The sequence below is a fragment of the Ictidomys tridecemlineatus genome, chromosome 1, assembly GCF_052094955.1.
Source record: "Ictidomys tridecemlineatus isolate mIctTri1 chromosome 1, mIctTri1.hap1, whole genome shotgun sequence".
Classification (NCBI taxonomy): Eukaryota; Metazoa; Chordata; class Mammalia; order Rodentia; family Sciuridae; genus Ictidomys; species Ictidomys tridecemlineatus.
In genome coordinates this window covers 159,455,472-159,474,278 of record NC_135477.1, presented here as the reverse complement: position 1 = coordinate 159,474,278, position 18,807 = coordinate 159,455,472, and the positions used below count along the sequence as shown (strand labels likewise).

The window sequence follows — 18,807 nt, the reverse complement described above, 5'->3', positions numbered from 1 at the left end:
ATACCTACTGTCTTCACTTCCTCTTTTCCTACTCTATCCTGAACCCATTCCAATAAGAATTTTGAGCCTCTTGCCACTCCATGAAAACTATTCTTTGAAGTCCCCAAAGACCACCAAACTATGAACGCCATACTCCTCTTTGTCCTATCTTAACTAGCCTTCCCACTGGCACAGTTGGCCGCTTCCTTACTCATTCTTCTCTTGGCTCCCAGGACATTGCATTGGCCTGATCCTCTGCCCCCTGCACCTTATCCTGTCTGCCTTCCCCTCATCTCCTTGACTTCTTCTCATGGGACTCTAGGGCTCAGGCTTGGACGTCCTCCATCCACAGTCACCCACTCAGTGATTTTGTCCAACCTCATAGTTTTAAAACATTGTCAAAATTCTGAGGACTTCCAAATGCTCCATCTTCAGCCCAGATGTCTCCCTTGAATCAGCTCTGAATTCCCAACTACCTCTACAACATCCCCACCTGGGTGTCTGATGGTTCTCAAACTCAATACATCCCCAAATTAATCATCATCATCATCATCATCATCATCATCATCATCATCATCATCATCCTCCATCTTCTTCTTCTTCTTCTTGGATTAAACCCAGGGGTGCTTAACCACTGTACCCACACCCCCAGCCCTTTTTTCTATTTTATCAGAGACAGGTTCTTGCTGAGTTTCTCAGGGTCTAGCTAGGTTGCTGAGACTGGGTTTGAACTTGTGATCCTCCTGCCTCAACCTCCCAAGTTACTGGGATTACAGGCAAGTACTACTGCTCCCAGCTGAAAATTAACTCTTGACCCTCCTTCCCAAACCTACTCTAACCATAGCCTCTCCATCTCAGTTGATGGCAACTCCATCCTTCCAATCCTCATGCCAAAAGGCTTGGGATGCCCCCAGACTCACATAACCATTGCAACCCATCAGAGAATCTCTTTGGCACCACCCTTTGAGTTATAGCTATCATCTACCCTCCTTTCACCATCATCATCTCTCACCTGGATAATTTCAACAGCCCCATGGTTAATTTGCCTGCATCTACTGTTGCCCTGTAATAATCTTTTCTCAAAAAAGCAGCCAAATGTTTCCTTTAAATTATAAAGCCAGATCATAGCACTCCTCAACTTGAAAGACTTTGTTTCATCCAATGTGAAGAAAGTCTTTATATTGGCTTCCAGGCCCCAGAACCACTAACCTCAGCCCCTCCTTCTCACAGCACTCCAGACACCAGACTTACTCTTACATAATGGCCAGTAATGTATCTTCCCCTGGTACCTGCATAGCTAAGGCTCTTGCCTCTCAATACTGGGTCTTTATGGAGAGGTCTTCTCTGACTACTGCATTTAAATTTTTCTCTCCACTGCCCACCCCTGTCCTGCATTTCCCTCTGCATTGTTCTCGAAAGGGCGCTCCTCACTGCAATGTAAGTTCTATGAGCATGATGATTTTTGCTTTGAAACCTGTGGAATCTCCATCACCTAGAGCAGCACTCACCAGGAAAAATTTGTGTGAATGGCTGTGTGCTGTTTCCAGGGGGTTGGGGTGGTGGGGGCACTGTGGTCTGAGGCCACACGGTGGAACACGCTGAGTGTATCAGGCTGCCCTCCAGAACCAGAAACTGTATCCTTTGGTGGGAAATGTCTTGCAAAAGGTTTCTCTACCAGAGCCAAAAGGATGATTTTTCATGCCAAATGGTATCACGGAAAAATGATTTTGCACTAATGTGTCGTATCCTGCACGTGGGATCTCAAAGCATTTTGCAAATGTGTATTAATTGAGTTTTACAACATTCCTGACAGTCAGAGGAAGAATCAGCCTCCTGATTAAGGAAAGCAAACGACTCTGTTTTCATGATTAAATCAGGCACAAAGATGAGCATGTGAGCCCCAGGTTGTCAGGAATAGATGGGGGCTCTTATACCTGTCCTCAAGATAAGGTATGGACTCATGTGTGGCATGTGGCCTCTTTAGACATGCAGATGGGTCTCTGGAGCTACGATGTCTGGTTTTACATCCTTGGTGTGTATTCCAGCTGGGTGGTCATAGGCAAGTTACTTAATCTCTCTGTGCCCTGGTTTCCTCACCTTTAAGATGGTATACTTATAGCCTGAAGATGTCTTTGGCTCAGGATATGGAGCCTAAGGAAGTGCTTGCCAAACTGGTCAGGTCCTTGACACCTTGCTCTTGTCCTTTGCATACTTCATTGGGCAGGGCAGATTCTAAAGCTGGGTGCTTCCTGGGGCAGTCCTTGTGGGATAGGGAGCTGAGGATGGGCATGGGTAGTGTTGGGGCCAGCAGTTCTCTGCCCCTTATCTGGATAAATCACCTCCCTTGGCCACTCATATCAGCAGGGCCAACACCTGCCAAATCTGGGGTACCCAAGGGCCCTCATGAGATAGATGCTGGGTAACAAAACTGTCTAGAGTGGTTTAAGAGGCAGTGCAGCTTAGTAGGTAGGAGCTAAAGCTATGAAGCTGGACTCCTGGCCTCAAGACTGGTCTGTGGCTCTCTAGGTCTGAGACATGGGCAAGTTAGTCAAGTTCACGGTGCTTCTGGGCCTCATCTGTCAAAAGGGATAATGATAGTTCCTCCCTCATAGATTGCTGTGAGGATTAATGAATCCACTTAGAACAGCTTAGCATCAGCTATTATTGCTATATTATTACCTGAAATTAATTACACGGCTTCCAAAGCAAGCCGTGCAGCATGCTGGGAGCCCCATGATGCTTGGCCTTCAAGCTGTAGTACCTCCGCACTGTGTGTTGGGTGCTGTGTCCTGCCCACACGGGATGTCCAACATGAGTGGGCTTCCTGGCTGTGAACCCTGAATGGTTTTCTCAGTAGGAGATTTGTAGACTATGTTGCCACTGTCTTCCTAGGGCCCAGACCAGAACTTGCCTAAAGCAGATGCCAGGTACGCATGGCTCTATGAGAGCAATTAGGCACCTGTTGCTTCCATTTGAGGCCTTTCCTTCAACCCACATTTGCTTAGAGCCGGAGCCCAAGAGCTTCCTAACTTTGTTACCTTTGTGACTTCAAAGAGCATGGCTGTCACAACGGCAGGTGTCCTCCAGTAAATGAAGCCATGGTGCCGAGCCACTTGGTACTTGTCTCAATTCACTTTGGGGGCTTTCTGTCCTCAATAGAGACCCAAGGGACAACTGCTTACAGGCCATGTACCCAGGAAGCCTCTATGGTATCAGGGCACCCTCATCTAAGGATTAGGAATTGGCCTCAAGGGAGCCATCCCTACACACCCAGGCTGAGTGCTGAGGCCTGGGCCCAGCCATGGTGGTGGTGCCATTGAAAGGACCAAACAACTCCCCTATAATGAACCACCACCACTTCCAGCACCCTGGGCAGTGTGGAAGACTTTTATTTGCAGATATCACAGAATAAACAAGGGCCTCAGCTTTCTGAGATATTGTTCTTCAAAGCAGTAGAATAGAGAGCTGTTAGTCAAGTTCAACCTAGCCCGTTTAATGCTGAGCTGCCTAGACTCTGGGGCCTGTGACCAGTGCTGCTTATAGAATGTCTGGGCCCTGAAGTCTGGCAGCCAGGGATCATGGCCTTGGCCTGGGTCTATACCCTTCCAGCAAGATTGATAGCCTCTCTTGACTTGCAAGGGAGGTGGGCACAGGAGCATGGAGCAAAGCCCACAAGGCCAGATATGCCCATTCCCTCACCCTAGGTCCATTTAATCCCAAATTCCTCCCTCCTTTTCAAAGCCACCACTGCCCAGAACGGATATTCAGCAGCACACCTAGCGGCTTTGAGTTCTCTCTCCTCCCTATGCCCCTTCTCTTTCATACCGGCTGTTTTTAAACTTCCCAGGTGGTGATTGGCAGGTGGGAAGGCAGGGAGGCTGGTCATGAATATTCCAAAGTGGACAATCAGCCTCTGAAGAATGCAGAGTCGACTCCAGGGACCAGGGGCCCTGCTCAGCTCATATCTTAATCGTTAATTTGCTTTAGAGAATGCAAGAGAACATTTCAAAGGGAAGCACACTGGCATTCTTCCTCAATCTAGGGAAGCGGCCCTCCCAGAAAGGCTGCGCTGCAGGGCCTTCAAAGCCTCCTACTGCCCACACATTGTCTGGGAAGGTGCAATCCCTCCACTGAAAGCAAGAGGGATTGTGGTTTGGGGAGGATGGGACCCAGGACAAATGAACAGAACTTGGAACCTCAGTCAGGCTTCGAGGGCCCTTGTGGAAGGCAGGGCAGATGGCAGGATGGACAGATTCAGCCTCACCTTGTACCTGTTCTGCTCCCATGTGCTGGGGGCTGTGATGCAGGCCATTACCATGGTCTCCCAGAGGGGGAGAGTCTGCCTGCTCCTGGAGTTGGTGGGGGGCCCTTGGCCAATGGCAGGAGCTTTCTTTCTTTTTTGGTACTGGGGATTGAACTCAGGGGCACTCAGCCACTGAGCCACATCCCTAGCCCTATTTTGTATTTTATTTAGAAACAAGGTCCCACTGAGTTGCTTAGTGCCTTGCTTTTGCTGAGGCTGGCTTTGAGCTCATGATCCTCCTACCTCAGCCTTCCAAGCCACTGGGATTACAGGGTGTGCCACCATACCTGGCAGGACTTTCTCAATGCTAAGTAATTTGACCTCTAGTCCTCTTAGGCCCAGCTCCTGACCTGTTTCCATTTGTTCTGTCTGAATCACTCTCAGGTTGATTCCACTGACCTTTAAATTTCCACTGTGCCCTGAGCACTAAAGGATGGCAGCCCCACTTATGGTCCAGTATAGCTGCTGCCTGGCCAGTGCTCAACCCAGGGCTTCCCAAGGACTCCTCTAACAGCTGTAAGCCGTTAATCAAGTGTCAGTAAGTCAGCCCCAGGGATGGGTGCCCTGAACACACTGGAAAGGCAAGGATGTGACCTTTGTTTCTAAGCTGCCACTTCCCTGACTTTGAACCTTACTCCCAAGCACCAGCATGTTCTAAGCAGCAGGCCCGGGATCAACACTAGGGCTGGACAGGGCTAGCAAGAGGAGTCTCTGGAAGTACATTTACCTGTGGGAGCTGGGAAGGGATTGGAATGTGACGGGTTATGTGCTTCAGAGGGAATCATACTCCATGGGGGCCTGGATAACTCAGGGTGTGTGGGGACACCTGTTCTGAACCACAGGCCTGCTCCTTGGGGATGCCGCTTCCCTGTGGAGCAGGAAGCTCTGAGGCTTTGTTCAACTGCCCATCAATCTGTGGGACAGGAATTCTGCCCCTGTCATGGTGTCACCTAAAAGGGATCTGGGTAACATGCATCTAAACGTACCCACTTCAGGATTCCCAAAGTGGACGCTGGTGCAGGGCCCTGCCCTCTGCAGCAATATGAAGTTAGGGTTGGGGGTAGGGCGAAATGACTCTGGTGGGTCCTGGCTACAGCAGGGGCTGAAATTCTCTGAGCGCTTAGTTGTGCCCTCTGCTCCAGCCAGTCTAGAATTGGAGACATGGCTTTGAGTTAGTCTCTGCAGCTCTAACCTCCCTGGGCCTCAGTTTCCTCATCTTCAGAACTTGGAGGTCAGGAGAAGTGCCACCTGCCATGTGCCTTGGGCAGCATCTGGCCTGCAGGGAATGCCCAGCAAGCAGCAGCTCTGGAGAACCATTAGCAGCTGGCTGGTGGAGGCTGTCTGAGGAGGCTTGAGAGTGTCTGGGGAAACCGTGAGCCCAGAGAACATGGGGCATGTGGGAGCCCTGTGCTGCATCCAGCGCACCCACCACCTGTGGAGAGAGGAGAGCATCCTTTGGGCCCCTATCCATCCCCAGCTGGATGTGATTTGCAGTCTCAACAGGTGCACAACAGTTGTTCTGCCCGAAGCCCCTGTCTGAAAACAAAATGCCTGCACCACCTGGAAAAGAACTCTCCAAGGCTCAGCAGCCGGCTGCCTGGGGCTCACCCGCCGGGCTCCCTGCACCCTCCCCAGGCAGATTTATGGAGGAAATGGGGTGCTAGAAGGACTGCTTCTGAGGTGCTGAGATCTGGTTGCAGCTTGAAATAGAAACCGCTACCAAGTACCCTGTGCTGACCAGAGACACTAGATCCCTCCGTGGTGGCCAGATGGGGGGTGTGTCCTCAGCTCATCATCCTTAGCCTGCAGCAGGGAGAAGCTCTGATTCCCAGTGAAGTCACAGGGGAGAACCAAACAGTTTTCCTGCCTGTTCAGCCGGAGGTTCAACCAACTAGTTATGAGAGTTTGCTTGTCCCAGTCATAACAGGACCCCACAGTCTAGAGACATCAGCAGACTTCATACACAAAGGCAAAAGCTTGAGACCCTTGAATCCCACCATGGCCTGTGGGAACTCTGGGCTCAGAGCACAGAGGCAGAACCTATGCTCCTCCATCACTGGGAAACACCTCCCTCGGACTTATTCTCTTGCTGCCCTTGCTGTGGTCTCCCTTTTTTGCTTCTGAATACCATAAAGAGCCAGAAAGACCAATGCCCACAAACCACCATGACCCTCTGAACTGCAGGCTCTTCACACAGGGAAATCAGATGAGATTTGGGCCCAGACTCATTATTGCAAAATGCATTTGAATCCCACTTTACTTCTTAGATTGAGCCTCCTCACAGTGTCCAGCAAGCCTGCAGGAGGCATTTGGTAAGGACTTGTCAGATGCCCTGATATACAAGGAGCTAGGGATGGCTTGACATTGTCCAGTGGAAGGCCAGCTTTTGGGGAAAAGAAATCCCACCAAAGACAGCAGTGAGTGAGTGGGAGCACGGTAAAAAGCCATCACCTCTCTGCTGAGCCAGCCCTCAGCTCATTGAACACCTGTGGAACTATGGTGGGCCACCAACATGGCTAGTGCTGTGCCTGGGGAACCAGGTGACCCCTCAATTGTTCTTCCTTCTCTCTGGGAACTGTTACAACCACTCTGAACCTTTTTTCCGTACAAAGGAAAAAAAAAGCCCATCATTGTCTTCGTCCTTTCCATAAGCACCTACTGCGTACCAGGCTGAGTACCTTCCAGGTGGAAAGCTCCAGGCTTCTCTACCTCTCCGGCTGGCTTTGTCCTCCAGCTGGAACAAATGCCTGGGGCAGTCACATCCTGGCCCACTCCCAGAAGGGCCCCTTCCTTCCTCTTTGCCCTTCTTTCCTGCTGCTTTGTCCTTTGTGTTACAATCTTTGGTGATACTCCTGTCCCAAGGCTTTTATCTGTATTCCGGCCACCTACCATCCTCACTGCTTCAGAGGGAGGGCCAGGGGAAAGGCCCGACTCTGGGCCAGGGGAGGTGCCCTCCGCCTCTGGGGATGATGAGTTGCTCCTTAAGGGCCATAGTTAGGGAAGGGCCAGTGAGCCAGTAGGGACTGCAGATGCCTGGGAAATCTAAGCTGGTCACCAGCCCATGGTCTGGGATTTCCAGTTCCTCCTCCTCCAAAGCTTGAGTGTCTTTTGCCGGCAGTTACTGCTTGGACACCTGATGCCTCTCTGGGTCTAACCAGGGCTTGTCTGTCCCCAAGGTATGGATTTTCAGACAGTTCCTCACCAGGCCCCCTGCCCCCCCCCCATCTTGGGGCTTGAGTACCTCCAGCCTTGAGTGTGGCCACAGGCTGTTTACTCAGTTAGTGGCTATGTCTCACGGGAGTGAAGTTCCCCTCATCTCTCTACCACTCTCTAGCTCAGGACCCATCTTATGCCCTGTGTAACCCATGAGCTGGGCCCATACAATGCTGGAGGTGGGGGTTTGCTGGGTGCTGTTCCAGAGCCTAGAAAAAGGTGACTGGAGAGGAAGGACAGGCCAACAGGTAAAGGACAGGTGCCTGTGCTCCAAGCATCCTTCCTGGGTGGATACATTCTTAGGAAGTGTTTACCTCTTAGAAATACATCTAGGTGGGCCTTCCCCAGGCCTCAGAACACCTGGGCATCACCAGGTGCCTCACAGTCCACACCTCTCACCCCACACTGAGGCCAAGGAGCAGTAGGCTGGGGCTGCACCCTGTGTTTTGCTAAGCTTGGTTCCTGTGCTATTTTTTTTTTTTTTTTTTTGGTACTGGGGATCGAACCCAGGCATGCTTAACCACTGAGCCACATCTCCAGCCCTTTTTGTATTTTATTTAGAGACAGAGTCTCACTGAGTTGCTTAGGGCCTCACTAAGTTGCTAAGGCTGGCTTTGAAATCATGATCCTCCTGTTAGGTTCAGGGCAGGCTGAACTAAGTTGTCTGCAGGGCTGATAGCCCTGGCCACTCAAACTCCACTCTGTCTGGTCCTTTATCACCTGTATAATCACTGTATGCCAACAAGGCAGCTTGCAGACCCAAAGACCCCACTAAATCTGGGCTATAAAAACTCCCTCCTGCAAGGCCCCTCTCTCTTGCTCTTGTGCGTCCTTGTTTCTCTCTCTCTCTCTCTCTCTCTCTCTCTCTCTCTCTCTCTCTCTCTCTCTCTCTCTCTCTCTCTCTCTCTCTCTCTCTCTCTCCTCCTCCTCCTCTTCCTCCTCCTCCTCCTCCTCTTTCTCACTGCTGCAATAAAGATCTCTTGGTCGCTCCAAGTGTTGTGGTCACTTTCCTTTCATCTCCTATCTCAGCCTCCAGAGCCTGTGGGATTACAGGTGTATGCCACCATGCCCAGCTGGTGCCTGTGCTCTTGCTTGGATCCCGGAGGCAGCATTGGCCACATCAAGAACCTCTCTGAGATCTGGGGTGTGGATGGCTCAGCCATTCCCATCCTGAGCCTTCCCAACACCATGATCCAAGGGAGCAAACTTGAGAATTGGAAATGTGACCTTCAGGGCTTAATTGCATGTTGAAATCTTCACAAAAGCTTTGCAAAAACACTGAGATTTATGAGGACAATACTGTGCTGTCCTGGTAAAAGAGCTGACATTTCAATCATTCATGTTTTATATCTTTGTAATGAAATTCTTTGTTTTCTCTGCAGCCGCTTTAAAGTGTTTACTAACATTCAGCAAGCTCTCTGTTCCGTGCAAAATTTTGAGTTTCTCCATGGTACATAAAGTCAGGCTGGGCTGTGTGACACTGCTCTGCCATCCATGAACCATGACAGACAAGGTATCCAACTACGCCACCTGGGCCTATCTAAGAGGAAGGTTAAAAAAAAAATCACCAAGGCATCATATTTTAATGAGTTTTCTTTGCAATTTGTATGTAATAGATTTTCAATAAAAACCTGTAATTAGTTCATTTTCTACTATTCAATTGCTCTGTTCTGAAGCCATGGGCAGCTTCCAGCTGGGATCTTTAAAAAAATGGAAGTGCTTGAAGACTCAGCTCTAGACAATGCTAGAGAGTGTTGAGTCTCAACACACCTGTTAGGAGGAAGCCATTGGAGATGGGAAAGAGGCAGCCTGGGTCTGAGGTGGGGGAGGAGGAAGATGAAGAGGAGGAAAAACTGGTACAGGGAAAGAGCCAGCAAGCCTCAGTTCTGCTCAGAATTGACCCTTCCGTGGTGTAGAGGGCAGAGATTGTCCTACCCAGACCTCTAATGCATGGATGGGAGTCTCATTCCTGTCACCCCTATTCTTCATGTGGCACTCATTGATACCTGCCAAAGGACCACGGATGGCTTTTCCAGTGCAGTGGGGCAGTTGGAGGCACATATTTGCCCTTGGCTTTGTTTCTATTCTCATATGGCAAGGCAGAGATTAGGAGGACAGAGACCAGGTACTCAGACCATAGAGAATAGCCCTGCTCACTCTTTTTGTCCCGATAGTCATCACTGGATGTGATGTCTTCAAAGGCCACACCCAGCTCTCCACTGATACTCGGTCCCCTCTCCAGTGATTTGCTTGAGCTGTAATGGGGCCTCCTGGCAGGCCTTTCTGACAAGGTGAAGTGGCTGCTTGGGATGAGTCCTCCCCCAGCTCTAAGCCAAGTGGGCTTCTCCCAGCACCAGCTTTTGTGGCCTGGGCCCCACCCATCACCACTATACCCTGGGGACTACATCCTCACCCCAAATCCTTTGCCCCACAGGAGCACACGCTGCCCACCTGTGTGGGATGCCTTTCTCCTTGCTCTTTGCCTGGTTTTCTCCAATATGGTGCTCAGGTCTCAGCTCAACGTCCCTCCAGGACCTCTCTGTGAACAGTTGGTCCTCCCTGTACCCAGCACACTCTGGCTCAGCTTCTGTGTATTTGTCCATCTTTCTGTTCCCCAACTGCCTCTCTGCCAAGTCCACAAGCTCCCTGCCGTCAGGGCCTGATGGGGTCTTGCTCACAGCTGGGTTTCTACCCACTGCTTGCTAGAGTGGGCTCTAGGAATGTTTTTTGACCTGACACTGCCTTATCATTCTTGGTTTTCTTCCTCTTAAGCCTTCCCATCTCAATTCCTCAACCTTTGCGCATGGTCCTCTCTCTGCCCTGATTACTCTCCTCTGAAATGTTCTGGCTGGCTGGTGGCCACTCAGTGACTTCGTGCATACCAGCTCTACAGCAGACTCCCCCAGACCCCAGCAGTGGTCTTCTTTGTACAGTTCTGCACCCAAGTGAGCTGGGAGCTTGGGCCTCTGTGCTCTGGAAGCCTGCTTTCCAGGGCCCTGTTTGGGGCCTGGGGCTGCCAGGATCTCCAGGTTGTAGCTGGGCCCCCTTCAAGACTACAGGCTGTGCATTTCCTATGTTTTTGTGACAGGGCTTGACATGGGAGGCTGGTGCTGCAGAGGGTACTCTGTTGTGTTTTGGGTTCCTAGCCACTGAGCTCTGAGGAACTACAAACCTGCACTCCATGAATGAGGTGTGTGGATTTGCATAGCCGCAGAGCTGAGCTCCTGCTGGGAGGAGGGGGGACAGGGGAGAGCGGAGTGGGGGTGGGGTGGGGGTGGGGTGGGGGTGGGTTAAGCCCAGAAGCCAGGGTCTGCTGCCTCCTTGGGATGTGGCCTGTGGGTAGCAGGAACCACAGGCTGAGGCCCAGGGCTGAGCAGGAGCTCTTATCTCTGCGCACAGTTGTTGGGGGAGGTAATTAAACAGTGGGCAGGCGGCCTAATGGCCTAAGAGCACACTTATCCTGAGGAGGGCTGAATGGTCAATGAGTGGCCCTGGGAGCGGGATGGGGCTTTCTGGGATGAATCACTTTTGTCTTCATTAAGGTATCTTTAGTTCATGCGGGAGGCAGGGACACCCAGTCAGCAGATTGGGGATGTCTGGGCTGCCAGGCGCAGCCACGTGGGTGCTTGCTCTGGCCTGCTCCAGGGTGGCTAATGCTCCCTCACTAGGGGCCCCACACAGGCCCCTTACAAAGCCCTATCATTGCTCCTTCTTCCCCCAGGCTCTCTGGAGACACACAGAGGCCCTCTGGGATCCTGAGCCACAGTCACATCACATTCAGACTCGTGCTTGCCAAGTGTATTTCTCCATAGACTTCATTTTCTCACAGAGCAGCATTTACCAAGGACTTCCCGGTGCATGGCAGCATGTTGAGCAGAATAGTCTCTGCCTTCACGTCAGAGGGCAGGACAGTGATGGCTAGGAGAAAGGGCATGTCCTCAGGGCCACTCTCACAGCCTCTATCTCTGACCTAAGGTGTACTTTATCACTTACCATATGCGAGGTATGGTGCTAATCTCTTTGTGTAGACTATTTCATGGAGTCCTGAATAACCCTATTGGTGGTTATTATGCCCTTTATTTACAGAGGGGGAACTTGAAGCCAGCTTAACCTCTGGTAAAGGGTTATCTCAAGCCACACAGCTAGTAAACGGCAGAACCAGGATCCAAATCCAGGGGTGACTTGGACTTTGGGTCCACACTCTTAACCACTTGCCCCTAGGCTTATTACTACGTAGAGATGAACGCAGGGCTGCGGACGCACCGAGGGAGGGGTGTGGGGCTTGGTGGAGGGAATAAAATCAAGGAAGACATCCTGAAGGCGGAGACGGTTAAGCTGGGCCTTAATGTTTCAGGAAATCACTCTGGGGACAGTGAAATTCTCCTCATCTGAGAACACAGAGGAGTTGCGCCGTGATTCAAATGACTGAGAAACTTCTGGAATCAGATGTTGGGTACAACCCTGATTCTGCCACCTTCGAGTTGTATGACCTTGGGTTGGCTACTGAACTTTTCTGAGTTCTAATTTCTTTTGTCTGTAAAAGTGGACATAATACACAGTGCTGACAGGTGTTAAATACTTGGTACCTCTTTATATAACTGGAGTAGTAAGGGTCCCTTACTAACTACAGCAACACTGATGAGAGTACACTAACCCTGACCCAGTTATTGAGCCTTGGCCTCAGGGGCCCTTGGCAAACTCATTCGGCAGGTTCCACGAAGCCAGTCCTCAGGCACTGCTGGCTCTCCAACTTCAGATCTCCAAGGAAATCCAGAGAGAAGTCTTGACAAACCTCATGCGATCCATAATCTTTCTATGCATTATTCATGACTCAGGAACCAAATGGGGTTGGATAAAACAGTTATCCTTCTCATTGAACTTCCTGTCTGAACTCACTTTCCAAAGTAAAGAGCTAAATAGGTTTGGTTAGTGAGGATGCTTGCTGCCATTTTGTCTGGCCATTTTGTTCTTCCCAGGGCAGTGTGAGGACCGGTTGATGTACACTGTGTGGAAGTCTGGACCTGAGCTAGGCATTATCCATCTAGAGGATAAGGACGTGGACAGGGAAGCCACACCACTTTGCAGCAACAAAGGCAGAAAACCAACTCTGACCTCACCAGCTGACCATTCCATCAGATTCAGAGTTGCCTTGTCTACAGAAATAGGGCACTGATTAGATGAAAACACCATTTTCCTTCCTGCTTGCCGGCAGCTTACAAGCAGAATCGAGGGAGGGGATCCAACCCCCACCCAGCCAGAGCCCTGTGGTCCTGACGATCCAGAACATTACCATGGGAAGCCCTTTATCTTGCACGGCTAGCTGCTCAAACCCTTCCCTTGCATCCAGCACATTCACTGGGGTTGCCCTCGAAGGATTAATTAAAAGGACAAGTATCTTTCTAAAAAGCAGAAGAAACTTATAATGAATTTAAAGAGAGAAAAATCCTCATTTAAGCAACATGTTTTTGTTTTTTTTTTTTTTTCCCATGAACCCAACCTGAGCACTCAGGAAAGTGCAAAACATGCATAATTGAGAAGCTTTTTAGATGAGTGACTTTTAAATTAATTGACTGTGATGAACAGACAGGGCCAGGGATCTCATTCGCCAACCACCCTGGAGCCTGGGTTCCTGCCACAGCAGGGCTGGGTGCCTCTGCTCCTTGCTGGAGAGGTGGGAAGAGAGGACAGGGGTCTATCTTGAGATCACAGCCTATCAGGAGTTCTTAGACCTGCCTTTGATTTAGGAAGCCAAAAGCATGCTAGGTGATAGAGGGGGGTGAGGGGCCACCTCCTATTTCATTCTGGTCCCTATATGGTGACAGGTGATTGGAAGCTTTAGCTCCATCTGATAGAAAGAGATGGAACTGATTTCCATGGCTCTATCACCTGCCCAAAGCCCTATCTTGGGGGAGGGTTATCTTCCTGTTTGCCGGCAGCTTATAAGCAGAAGCGAGGGAGGGGATCCAACCCCCACCCAGCCAGGGCCCTGTGGTCCTGACGATCCAGAACATTACCATTCTTCAGAGCCAGGAAGGAGCTACAGCCCTACCATGAGCCAGTTCAGCTGAGCATGGGCAGCTACTAGCCATGGGATTTCTGATTTCACCCTCAACTAGCTGCAGACTATGACAGACACTGATCCAGCAAGGGGCCAGGCCAGCCACAAGGGAAGGCTTGATGTAGGAGCCCCCCTACACCCGATCTCAAAAACTCTTAAATACAAGCCACTTCTGTAGGAAAAAGACCCCAAACCATCAAGCTTTAATAGAACAATCAAGCCTGCTTCAAAAGGTTATAGGGGATGGGCATGGTGGCACATTCCTGTAATTCTAGTGGCTTAGGAGGCTGAGGCAGGAGGATCACAAGTTCAAAGCCAGCCTCAGCACTTAGCAAGATCCTGTCTCAAAATAAAAAATAGAAAGGGCTGGGATGTGGCTCAGTAGTTAAGTGCTCTTGGGTTCAATGTTTGGTACCAAAAACCAAAGGGGGTGGGGTGCTATAGGACGGGAGTCACCTTGAAGAATCCATTTTGGGTGCTTTGCACCCAAGGATGCTATAAAAATAGAGACTAGAAAATCAAATTCCAAACTTTTAGCTGCTGCCAGACTATCAGCTCTAGTTCTTAAAATTGAATCCAAAATGTTGCTGACATGTCTGAGATATGACTTTTTTATTTTTATTTTAGTGAGATTCCTGTAATGCCCATCGATTGCTGGGTAATAAGTTGTACCTGTATGTCTCATTTACCTATGTAAAATTCACCGAACCATAAATCTACTATGGGAATTTAGTTTAGCATTCCTGTGACATTGAAAAACCATTGATCCTCGTGTACTCTAAGTGGCTGCATGTCAAGCCCATGTGCTCCAAGTGCCTGCGGGTCAAGCCTTTATAGCTGGGGTAACTCATTTTGTGGCTTCCTTAATGGCCGTGAGTTTTCATTTTATTGCATATCTATTATTTGGGTTGGGCTGTGATGAATGGTTTGGCTGCCTGGTTCAAAACAAGTCCAAGGAGACAGCGGTATCTAATTTGCTTTAAAATGATGATTATAAAGCTTTTCAAATAATCATCCAGGAATGAAGGGAGCAGATGCCACATTGCCCTGCCTGAGACATATGGCTGGAGGTGAGGGGATGATGTACCCCCCGTTTTTAGGGTGACTTGTGATTATAATGACCTTCATTAGGGAAGCCCGGGAGGCCTTCTTTCATCCTAGGCAGTAGGGATGCTTCTGTTTCCTCCAGAGAAAAACCAAGAGCTTGCTGGGTGTTTCTAGATCCATCCCTGGGATGGGGCCTATGAAATAGAGGCTGTTGTAGTACCAAGTACAAGGTCGGTGCTCAAGCAGAGTCATTCTCTGATTCATGATACCATTTGGGGACATATGAATAGAGATAACTGGTGTATCTTCCAAATTCCTCAACTTCTGCCTGGGATTCTGGCTCGTCCTTCCTTCCTTCCTTCCTTCCTTCCTTCCTTCCTTCCTTCCTTCCTTCCTTCCTTCCTTCCTTCCTTCCTTCCTCCCTCCCTCCCTCCCTTCTTTCCTTCCTTCCTTCCTTCCTTCCTTCCTTCCGATTGAACCTGGGGTGCTTAACCACTGAGCAACCACCAACCCCTCCCACTTCTTTTTAAAATTTTGAGACAGGGTATTGCTAAGTTACTTAGGGCCTCACTAAATTGCTGAGGTTGGCTTGGAACTTGTGATCCTCCTGCCTTAGTTTCCCGAGCTGCTGAGATTGCAGGTATATGCCACTGTCCCCAGCTGGTGCTCCGGCTTCTATTACACAGTGACCTTTTCCTTCACCGCTCTTTTGGCAGAGGAGTCTGAGCCTAGAAATGCATTTCTGTGCCCAGAAAACATGCTACTTCTGTTCTGACTTGGACAACCACTCTTGTTGTCATCTGCCCTAATTGCACTACCTATTGCCTGTGTTTTTTGGGGGTAGAATCATCAAGGATCTCAGTCAGGGGATGTGGATGGAGAAAGTAATGCAGGAAGCCATTGCTGAGGACAGGAGGGAGGGCCCATTTAGTGATAGGCAGGTGGCTACTTAGCAACTGGCTCTCAGAGAAAACAAAAGCATCCCTCCCCCAGTTTTGGGGTAGCATCTGTGGGGTATAAATTTCTGCGGAGAGACCCACCATGGCTGATTTGAAGCTATTGACTATTCAACAGTTTGCTTGAAAATTTTCTGATAATTTTAACAATCAATTCTTATGAAACCAGGTCTAAGGAAACATTCTAAAATTTAGAGACTTCTGTTTGAGAATAAGCTCCTTGGTCCACAGAACAGATACCTTCCACAGCAGGAGAAAGTCTCCCAGTTATTCCCATCTTAATAGGAACTAATCGAAGCAGAATAAGCTTTACTAGGGGGCGGAGAGGAGGAAGATGGAGACCAAGCCTAGTCACATTGTATCAAGCAAAGCCCTGCAATTCAGGGTCAAACTTTAGGCCCTTGGTACTAAGGCTGCTGTGAACTGCAAAAGTCCCCCTCCCCTCCACATCAATCACATGAGCATTTCCCTTCAGGAAGAATCATACTCGTTTCTCTCCCTTATGTCATCCAAGTACCTCTTCCATCTGCCACAAGAGCCCTTCTTACCATTGAATCGCACAAACTCCTTCTCAGGCCTTGAGAATATTTGCAATAACGACAGCTCAAAGAAATATCAATGTGAAGCAGGAATACCTTTCTGAAAATGAAACTCCAGGTAAGTGCTGAGGGAGGATTCCAGATTCTGTGGCTCAGTGCCCTGGTGGGGGACCCACACCCATGACCCTGAGGCCAGAGCCTGCAGGTAGGCACAATGAGCCTGCAGGTCACACCCAAGGGCACATAATGAAAGGTGCTCACAAGACCTGCTCTACATAGAGCCTGAGTGCCCTCAAATACAAAGGGGTGTCATCTCTTCATCTCTCTGGAGCTAAGAATGTCACTGTATTCCCAGTTTGGGCCCAGCACCGCCCTTCCCCTCCTTGCTGTCTGGGGATAACTCTTGCAGCTCACAGCTCTGGGATATCCCAGCTCTGCTTGTAGTTAACATGATGTAATCTCTTGGAAGATCACCTCAGGGCAAAGTCATAGGTCCTTGAGATAGCCCATCCACACACAGTGTTAAGCACCAGGGTCCCTGTACTTGGGCTACCCAGATACTTCCTCCACAGCCACAAGAGCATCTATTTTCCATGTTTCTCCAGGGATCCTGTGCCTTTCTTCAACTTGGACCTTTACTCTCCATTGTCCTTGGGTGGTGACTGTTTCCTGGCCCTGCTTGGCCAGGCCTCCAGCTCTCCTGCAGGGTTTTCCTCCAGGCATTGATCCCTAGTAGGGCCAGGCTTCAGCCCAAGGATAGACCTGAAATCTGTTCCCTCCATGTACAGTCACAGAATCCCTCTCACAGCTCTGCTTCAGTCACACTCAGTGAGAAAAACCGTTACCCAAAAGGAACAGGGTGAGCCCACTCTGTTCCCACCCATTCACCTTTAGTCTTTTCTTATAGCTCAGGCTTGTTGCAAAACAAACTCAACACTTCCACCTCTCAAAGAAGCCCACTGAGGAGACAATGGGATAGACTCCAAGCCCACCACCACGGTGAGGCAGGAGCATTTGCAGACATGAGCCCCTGTGCCCGTGGGACCCCATAGGGGGCCTGACTTACGGAAGGCTGTGTAGAACTCGTGTAGGCTCAGGGAGCTGTCGCTGTTGTAGTCGTCAAATCGGAGGAGGTCTCTTGGCGTGCACCCCAGAAAGTCCCCTTCTAGGTCCTGTTCCTTCAACATGTGCTGTGGGGTGACGAGGGTAAAAGGTCAGAGCCATATTGAGTTCAGTGTCAAGGACATGGCTGGAAAGTGGCTCAGGCCCAGTGGGGGCTTTGGGAAGCTCAATGGGCCTGTGAAACACCCGAAGCTCTTTGGTTTTGTCTTGTCTGATCATCTCATTTTATAGATGAGAAGAGAGAGAGAGAGAGAGAAGAGAGAGAGAGAGAGAGAGAGAGAGAGAGAGAGAGAGAGAGAGAGAGAGAGAGAGAGAGAGAGACTTTCCCAAGGTCACAAAGTGTTTGGGACAGAGTCTGTACTAGAGCTCATGTCTGTCCTCTCCCTGTCTGGGCAGACAGACCCCCAAGCAGTGCAAGATGGGAAGGTCTTTTTGGCCATTTGGCTTACCTCCTTGTGCTATTGTTGGGGCAAAGAGAAGAGAAGGGGTTTGGGAACCCACCAAAGAGTAGCTGACCTTGGTGTGGGGAACAAGGTCCCCTGGCTCCCCCAGCACAAAGCTGATGGTTGTATTTCATTGCTGCACCCCCAATCCTACCACTTCCAGAGGAGCACCTCCTAGCTGTGGCACCCCCAGAAAGGGGCAGCTACATTCTACTGACCAGGCCCGAGCCGCATTCTACTGGTAAGCCCTCATGGACTCCTTTTCTGATCATGGTCTGGGCTGCAGGACACAGACCCCTCCACCCTAAGCATGGCCAGCCGCATGCCAAAAGATAGCTTTGAGTAGAGGTTTCAGGCCTCCCCACTCAGCTGGAGTTGGAGCACAGGAGAATAATCAGAAGGAAATCTCAGAACAGAGGAAATGATTTTATTTTATTTTGAAGGGGAGAGGAAGGCAAAGATGTTTTCTCTTTGCTTAACATTCTCAGCTTGCCCTGTTATATTAAAGGCAATTTAATGTGATAATGTTAAAAAAATGACCCCTTACCCAGCAAGGGAGAGAATTCGATAAAAGGGAGATCAACCATAACGGCTGAGATCAATCTTTCAAAGATGAAAATTTCCCTTTGTCTATTTCTGCATTGGAAATTGATTAACTTTTCATAGGACCGACAAGTTTTTTTCCCCCTGCGCCTTTGATTCGGCGTCAAGGGAAAGCCCACGTTAGCTGGGCTTTGCTTGGCAGATTTATGGAATGGACTTTAAATATATTAAATTTTAAAGAGGAAATCATAGTCAAATTATCATGCTTATTAATGGCTTCAGATGCCTCATGCCACATCTCTGCTAGATTAGAGCAACATTCCCAAGGAGGTTCTGTCTACCAGGGAGCTACCTACCTGGGAGCTGCATGGAGCTGGGTGCCAAGTGCCTCTGTCCAAGGCAAGCCGATGTCACCTGCCCTTGTCACTCCCTGCACAGCCTGTACTGTAGGGAACCACCAGGTGGTTCTTCCTGCAGGTAGCTGTAACTAACAGGACCTGGGCTTTTCTAGAGCAGCTCAGGTCACCTATGGGACACTGGCATTGCCCCTTAGGGTCTTAGCCAGAGCAGGGGCCAAGTGCTGACTGAGGTGAAGATTTGCTGG

At 49.8% G+C, this 18,807-nt stretch overlaps 1 protein-coding gene across 2 annotated transcripts in view; it reads right to left on the bottom strand.

The window, feature by feature from the left end:
* Fstl4 (follistatin like 4) overlaps positions 1–18,807 on the bottom strand; it is a 401,709-nt gene that overhangs the window by 108,786 nt on the left and 274,116 nt on the right. For both annotated transcript variants that reach the window (XM_078050656.1, XM_078050657.1), the window contains exon 6: positions 17,162–17,285. In XM_078050656.1, coding sequence (XP_077906782.1) covers positions 17,162–17,285 — 124 coding nt within the window. The remainder of the gene's footprint in view (positions 1–17,161; positions 17,286–18,807) is intronic.